Below are 7,974 nucleotides of genomic sequence, written 5' to 3'. Positions count from 1 at the left end.
TAATTAAATTCGTGAACTAAATTATTATAAAACTGAAAATATATGGATTAAATTATTATAAATCGAAATTTAATTTCACAAAAAGTTTAGGACTAAAAGTTTGTTTTAACCATAAAAAAACAAACTAAACAGTTTTTTTAGTCGCTAGTCGAGTCAAGTCAACGGAATGAACGCGTGGGTCCCATTACCATTAATCATACACTCTTTCTCTCTCTCTCTCTCTCTCTTTTTTTTTCTCTTTCTTAATTTTTATTTTCTCTTAAAAAAATTCAATTTATTGACCGATTGGAAAGTCGATTTCTTTGTTTCTTCTGATTTTTCTGTTGTTCACATTCAAGTTTCTCTCCATCGTATAAGCTCCTCAAGTTCGCCATTGAAGGATTTCCATCTCCATCTTCCAAGCTGGAGCTTCTGGTTCGTTCTTTCTTCTTGTTTTTGAAAGGTTTTCTCGTTGAATTCAACAACCCCTTTTGAAGGTTTCTTCAATTCCACCGGTTTTCGACGATCTCTGGTTGATTCATCGAGCTAGTGTGAGGTTTTGTTATAATCGCAGTTGAATTTTGTGGGGTTTTTTTCTTTTTTCGAAGGTGTAGACTCGGTATTGAATTGATAGGTTTTTGTTTAACTGTTGTATTCTGTTTGTTTGATTTTGAATTGGAAATGGGTGTTTGTTGAAGCAATTGGAATTGGAAAAGTGTTGAAACTATCTCCTTCTTTAGTTGGAATTTTGATTGATTATCCCTGTTTGTGAAACGCTATGCTTTGTAATCGAGTTGTGGATTGTTTGGTTGCTGGTTTTGTGGTGGTGTTGTTGAGTTGTAATGGCTTCATCTCTGCTACTGAAACTGATTTGTCTTGTTTGAGAAGCATAAAGCATTCTCTTCAGGATCCTAATGAGTACTTGATAAATTGGGATTTTAGCAACCGTTCTGAGGGGGTTATCTGCAAATTTTCTGGGATTATGTGTTGGCATCCTGATGAGAATAAGGTTTTAAGTATTAGTCTGCCTAATATGGGGCTTAAGGGCCAATTCCCTCCTGGGATTAAGAATTGCACTAGCTTAACTGGCTTGGACCTCTCCAACAACCAGATTTCGGGTGAGATTCCTACTGATATTGGAGCCATTATTTCGTTTGCTACTACTCTGGATCTGTCATCGAATGATTTAACTGGTCCCATACCCGTAAGCATTGCTAATTGTAGTTATCTGAATGTTCTCAAGCTCGATCACAACCAGTTGTCCGGTCAGATCCCTCCAGAGCTTAGCTTGCTCGGACGGTTGACGGAGTTCAGTGTAGCAAATAATCTTTTGAAGGGACCAGTTCCTAAGTTTGGTAGTAATCTGACAAATAGAGCTGATATGTATGCAAATAATCCTGGACTGTGTGATGGTCCTTTGAAACCTTGCTCGTCAACTTCGAATAATCCTCATACTTCAGTAATTGCAGGGGCAGCTGTTGGGGGGGTTACCGTTGCTGCAGTTGGTGTAGGTATCGGTATGTTTTTCTATGTCCGTAGTGCTTCAATGAAGAAGAGGAAGAGGGATGATGACCCTGAAGGAAATAAGTGGGCAAGAAGCATAAAGGGAGCAAAAGGAATCAAGGCAAGCTTTTATTCTTTTTATCTTTGTCAATTTCCTGGACTTGTGTTTGACTTTCTTTGTTCTTTTTTCTTTTCTTTTTGACATTTGTTCTGTCTCTAAGGTTTAACTACATATATGCAGATTTCTGCAGTCGAGAAATCGGTACCAAAAATGAGTTTAAGTGACCTCATGAAAGCAACGAACAACTTCAGCAAAAACAGCATTATTGGGTCAGGGAGAACTGGATGTATATACAGAGCAGTTTTTGAGGATGGAACTTCATTGATGCTTAAGAGGTTACAAGAGTCTCAGCACACCGACAAGGAGTTCTTATCCGAGATGGCTACCTTAGGCAGCGTAAAACATGCAAACTTAGTTCCACTTTTAGGCTTCTGCATGGCTAAAAAAGAGAGGATTTTAGTCTATAAGGATATGCCAAATGGAACTCTCCATGATCGGCTACATCCCGATGATGGTGATTTAAAACCAATGGAATGGTCTGTGAGACTGAAAATTGGGATAAGGGCAGCCAAAGGATTAGCATGGCTTCATCACAACTGCAATCCACGGATCATCCACCGAAACATAAGTTCAAAATGTATCTTGTTGGATGAAACGTTTGAACCAAAAATATCTGATTTTGGTCTTGCAAGGCTCATGAATCCGATTGATACTCATTTAAGTACTTTTGTGAATGGGGAGTTTGGAGATATAGGCTATGTGGCTCCTGAGTATTCCCGAACCCTGCTGGCCACTCCGAAAGGAGATGTTTACAGTTTCGGAGTTGTCCTTCTCGAGTTGGTCACAGGGGAGAAACCAACACACGTCTCAAAAGCACCTGAAGATTTCAAAGGGAATTTGGTCGAATGGATTACAAAATTGTCCGAAGACTCCAAAGTGCAGGAAGCGCTCGATGCTACCTTGGTTGGCAAGAATGTTGATAGTGAGCTTTTACAGTTTCTCAAAGTTGCACAAAGATGTGTCGTGCCAACAGCAAAGGAAAGACCTACCATGTTTGAAGTATATCAGCTTCTAAGAGCCATTGGGGAAGGGTACAACTTCACTAGTGAAGATGAGATAATGATGCCTACAAACTCCGAGTGCGAAACTGGCCTCGAGGAACTAATAGTTGCTCATTGAGTATAGGAAACTCGACATGAAAGGTACCACGATTAGGAAGAGATGGAATGATGATGCAACCAAAATTTGTTTGCTGTTTGTTGGTATTACTATGGTACCATTACGTTATTAATCTTGACGTTTATATTCGTATAATATTCATTTCTCACTAAACTTTTATTCACAGGACATGTCATTGCAAACAAATGTATGGAGGAGGATGCATAAAACTTCGCTGTCAAAGAAGCTTTTCATAGCTGTTCAAGACATCTTACCATGAGAGGTTTGTTATGTTTTTCTTTTATGGGCAAGATTAGTAAATCTTAGTTGGAAAAAAAAAAGTGCCTCTTTTTTTTTTTTTTTTTAATATATTTTCCTTGCATTTATAACTGATTTTTACTTTTTTGGATAGACTCTATTGTATGATATGAATGAATAAAGTTTCAAGTCATAATGTTGATCTTGTACAGAATTGGGAATCATTTTCGTAATTTTTTGCACAATTGATTATTAGTTTTCGTAATAATATTTCAAGAATGAAATATTACCAGGTGTGTGGGGAAGGAAGTCATATGTTAAAAGTTTTCTTTTACTTGAGGAAAACTTTTTAAAAATAAGTGTCAGAACAAAAAACAGCTTAAAAAAAAACCCGATAATTTGGCCCGTTTAGTAATCATTTGATTTTTTATTTTTAGTTTTTAGTTTTTAAAAATTAAACCTAAAAACACTTCGTCCACCTATGGGTTTGTTATATATTTTTTAACAATATTTTCAAAAATTAAGTCATGTTTAAAAACTATAAAAAGTCGTTTTTAGAATTTTCTTTTGTTTTTGGAATTTAGTCAAGATTCAACTCTTTTACTCAAGTGAGATACAAATCATGGTAAGAAATTGAGAAGAAATAAGGTTATTTTTCAAAAATAAAAATCCAAATAGACTAAGGGTGTGTTTACTTATCAGTAAAGGACTTTGAGTGTAATCTTATCGGGAATGAGTTGGCATGAGGATAGATTGTTAAGAGGATAATTAGAAACTCATTGGTGATGTTTACTTTCATATTGAATGGGAATGAAATACGTATGATTACTAGAACGGTCGTTTAAATTTATAATCAATTTAATTGAAGAATATATTACAATAATTAAAATACTTATTTTTATTTAGGGTTGTTTTCAAATATAGTAAAATGAACCAAAATATTTATAAATATAGTAAAATGTCACATAGATATCTACCAATGTCTATCACCGATAGAATATGACATTTCAATATTTGAAAATATTTTCAACAAATTTTGTAATTTAAAACAATTTTCCTTTTGTTTATATATTTAGTTTCTTTTATTTACTTATCCAAATTTTTATATTAAAAAACTTTTAATACCTTAATTAAAAAAATGTATACATGTCTGAAAAACAGATTAAATTATAGAAAACACTCCTAAAGTTTCAAAAATCTCAATAATATCCTTAAACTTTGAAAAATATCTCTACTTTTAATTTTGGATAGACATCGTTAATACTTTGTTTCAAAAGTACTCAAAATCTTTTGAAAGTTTCAATATTACCCTTAGACATTGAAATATAACCTTACTATTAGTAGGTAGACAAAAATGGTTAGTCCCTCATAAATAATTTTGAGTTTCCTTTACCTTACAAAAAAAAAAAAAAAAAAAAAAAAAAAAAAAAAAAGAAGTTAAAAATTAAGAATGCTTTTGACGTTAATATAGGAATGAAAATTGTCTATCTACACATTATAAGTCATCACCAGCCTCTTCCATCTTCTCTCTCTTTTATTTCAATCTATGGCCTAACATTTTCATGTTTTATTTATTTTTCCTTCTCTTCTTCAATGATATCCTCTATTCCCCTTTAAGAAAGATAGTTATTGTACCACATACTTTAAGATTTTAATATTTCAACAAAGTTGTACATTAGTAGTTGAGGTTGCGTTTATATGTCGTTTGAATCTAATACCAAAGAAAGAGAGACATTGAAAATTTGGGTCATAATTTTGCGTCCAACTAGTAGGAGAGAAAAGAAAAAATATATATATTTACCATATTTGTAGCAATGAAGACTTTGTCGATCATTTTTTTATGGTGTGTTTGGAATATATTTTTCAAGTGTTTAATTTAAGAAATAAGTCATTTTGGAAGAAGTTGAAGTGTTTGACAACCCCTTAAAATAACTTTTCAAGTCTATTTTAATCAATTTTTATCAAAAAAGTGTTTAAATAAAAATGATTTTTTAAAAAAACATTTTTTTCTCAAATCAATCTAAATAGGCTTGTAGTTTAAGTTAGTCTATTTGTTCTAGTAACTAAATGATGTTTTTAATGATTAAAAATGACATTCCTTTGTCGGCTCTTTTTGTATTTGGCTATTCGTTATTTTGTTTAGTTTTGAGGGGAAATTTAAAGTTACTAGACTTGTCAAGCAATTCAATAAACTCAAGGTCCGTTCCATCAAATCTTGTTGTTGTGCTAGTTTTCTCTCCATTTCTTCACTATAATTTCTTTGCCTCTCTTAAAGATATATTTGGAGTCTTAGCCAAAATTCTAAAAACATTTTTTTTTTAAATACAATTTTTTTTTAATTTTCAAAATTTGGTCACTTGGAATTTTAATTTCATGTGTAAAATTAGATAACGTAGTATTTATAAGTTTTACTTTATTAAAAAAAAAATCAAATAGATAAAAGAAACAAAAATAAATAGGTATTGAGATTTTGGGCATTGTATTTGTAATTTAATTAAGGGAAATAATCAATTTATATTCCTAAACTTTGGAGTTGTATTAATTAGAACCTCAAACTAAAATCAATTTAAATCCTAAACTTTCATAAGTGAATCAAATTAACTTGTGGACTAGAGTCTTATTCCTGACGACTTGGTTTGTTGATCTTGTATGTTAGATCGACTTGTGGCTTGTTGATCTTATACATTGGATCGACCTTTGGCTTTTTTATGTTGTATGTTGGATCAGTATTTAGCTTGTTAATATCTTGTATGCCAAATCAACCTTTGGTTTATTGATCTCTTGAATGTGTACACCTCACTTAGAGAACATAGCATGTGAATGTTCTTGAAGTTGAAGTCTTAGACTAATGTTTGTTTCTTTTTTTCTTTTTTTAATTTCAAGAGACTTTGGTCTTCAACAAGTGTTCAATCTTTAGGACTTTAAAGAGTGTTCCAATAGTTGGAGAATTCTCTATAACCTTAAACTTACGAACCCAAAATGAAATAAAAATAAAATAAAATTCTTCTATTTATAAAGTTCCCATGGGGATATGCGGATTACTACTTGGTTTAACATTGTCATTGAGCTCAACTAATTAGGGGTCTTAAACTTAGTTGGCCTTTGGGCCCAAATAAACCTATTTTTGGACTCAATTGAACCAAACCAAAATAAACTTAGACCAAATTAGTTTATTTAATCAATAGTCATGTCGACTTTTAATTAATTTCAAATTTAATCCTTTATAATTTCATCATTAATTTAAAAATTACATGATAGTCTGTGATTAATCCAAATTTCTTATTCAACAGATATATATATATAAACTGATTTTTAGCACTTTAACTAAATTTATAGATAAAATAAATTTTTTGTAACGTCAAGAAAAAAATTATGAATTTTAGATTAAAATAAACTTAACTTAATAATAATTAACATGACTTTCCTTCTAAAAGTCGAAGTTTGGATCCCATCCCTGCAACTGTTGTAACAAAAAAAATACTGAGAATATTGGCATAAATGAAATATAATGAACGTGGTCCATTGAAAACCGCCCATTAAATTGGAAAAATCCAAATGTGACCTCATTAATTAAATACACGGTGGGCAAAATCGTCAATTTAAAAGTTGAAGAGGTCAAATTCGGTTAACAAGTAGATGGAAAATTTAATACACAAAACACAATAATTTAAAGTGATTTAAATTATTCAGCTGCTTCATTAACTTTATATCATTTCAAAATTCTTAATTTTTTATTTTTTTTTTAATATACTGACGTTTGATGACCCAAAAACTATATATTATTTTTAATATCACGGCTTAGATGTGGAGATTAAAATAATAATTATAATTTAATTATCTGGTTTCGATACATCCATATATACACACAATTATATATTAAATTAAGTTTAAGGTGAGAATGATAAACCTCTAAAGTTACCTCAATTTAGGTGAAAGAAAAAAAAAAAAAAAAACAACAACAACAAAGTCATACATCAATGAGTGCTATAAAATACAAATATTTCATATGAGATAAATAATCCATATCAAATACAAATAAGATATCGATACTTTCCAAATACATATCTGACACGCAATTTGACTATCTATTTTTATGTTTATTTTTCTTTAAAGTAAAAAGATAAGCAAATCATCTAATTTCTCTCATCTAAAACTAGACAACCTATTTAAAAAGTTCACTACTCAGACTAAAATTAAAAGGAAAAGAAAAATAAAAAACTACACCCTATCTAATCTTCATATTCACATTTGAGTCCTGACAAGGTTAATAAAAATATAACCCACTTGAATATCTTCAACAATTCAACGAAGAAATTATGTTCTTCGTTTATTTTCATACTTTTCCCTCTAATATTCTTCTTCGTCTCTAATCAATATGAGTCAGTTTTCTATTATATTTTATTGATCATATTATTTCAACATTTTAGATGTTGCTTTTTGTATTGTATTGCAATGTTTGTATTCTATACTATTTTCATTAACTTTGTATGCTAAATTTATCTATATCAATTTTTTAAAGAAAAAAAAAACGTATTTTCAACATATCAATATCCTAGTTTTTTAGAAATTGACATATCATTATATCCTTACGTATTCATATCTCGTACTTATTCCTTCAAATTTGGTTTGTTTGGATCTCTATACTTTAAAATATCTATTTTAGTCCTTGTACTTTTAATTTTAATTCATTTTGGTCCTTATACTTTTAAAAAGTTGACATTTTGATCACTTCATTTTCACTTTTAAAGGATAAAAATGGTCTTTTTTTAAGTTCAAGAATCAAAATAACAATTTTAAAATATATGGACCAAAATGAACTAAAATTAAAAGTATAAAAAATAAAATGAATATTTTAAGAGTAGAAGGACCAAAATCAACGTATAAGAATTAATACGGATTCATTAAACTAGCTTATTAGTGGGAATAATTCAAACCTACCATTTTTACCACACAAATGCATGAATAGTAAACATAAATTAAAAAAGCTATTAATATTTAAATAAAGAATATAAAAT

General features: G+C 30.3%; 1 protein-coding gene across 2 annotated transcripts; it reads left to right on the top strand.

The window, feature by feature from the left end:
* The first annotated feature begins 228 nt into the window (after positions 1-228).
* On the top strand, positions 229-3,173 carry BIR1 (BAK1-interacting receptor-like kinase 1). Of its 2 annotated transcripts, none has more exons than XM_039042263.2 (3): positions 229-1,603; positions 1,724-2,745; positions 2,889-3,173. In XM_039042263.2, exons 1-2 carry the CDS (start codon positions 758-760, stop codon positions 2,720-2,722), a joined length of 1,845 nt encoding a protein of 614 aa, XP_038898191.1. In that variant the 5' UTR covers positions 229-757; the 3' UTR covers positions 2,723-2,745; positions 2,889-3,173. The 2 variants fall into 2 exon arrangements, 1 of the variants encoding a protein (XP_038898191.1); XR_016532040.1 differs by having other exon boundaries at positions 240-1,603; positions 1,724-2,805.
* The last annotated feature ends 4,801 nt before the right edge of the window (positions 3,174-7,974 follow it).

This window comes from Benincasa hispida, chromosome 9 (assembly GCF_027475165.1).
Source record: "Benincasa hispida cultivar pf3 chromosome 9, pf3_genome.v1.1, whole genome shotgun sequence".
Lineage (NCBI taxonomy): Eukaryota > Viridiplantae > Streptophyta > Magnoliopsida > Cucurbitales > Cucurbitaceae > Benincasa > Benincasa hispida.
This window is presented reverse-complemented; position numbering and strand designations above follow the sequence as displayed.

Bases quoted from the DNA above. Each gene is read 5' to 3' on its own strand.
- BIR1 (XM_039042263.2), top strand. From the start codon at position 758: ATGCTTTGTAATCGAGTTGTGGATTGTTTGGTTGCTGGTTTTGTGGTG. The intron at 1,604-1,723 runs GCAAGCTTTTAT...ACATATATGCAG, and splicing joins AGGGAGCAAAAGGAATCAAG to ATTTCTGCAGTCGAGAAATC.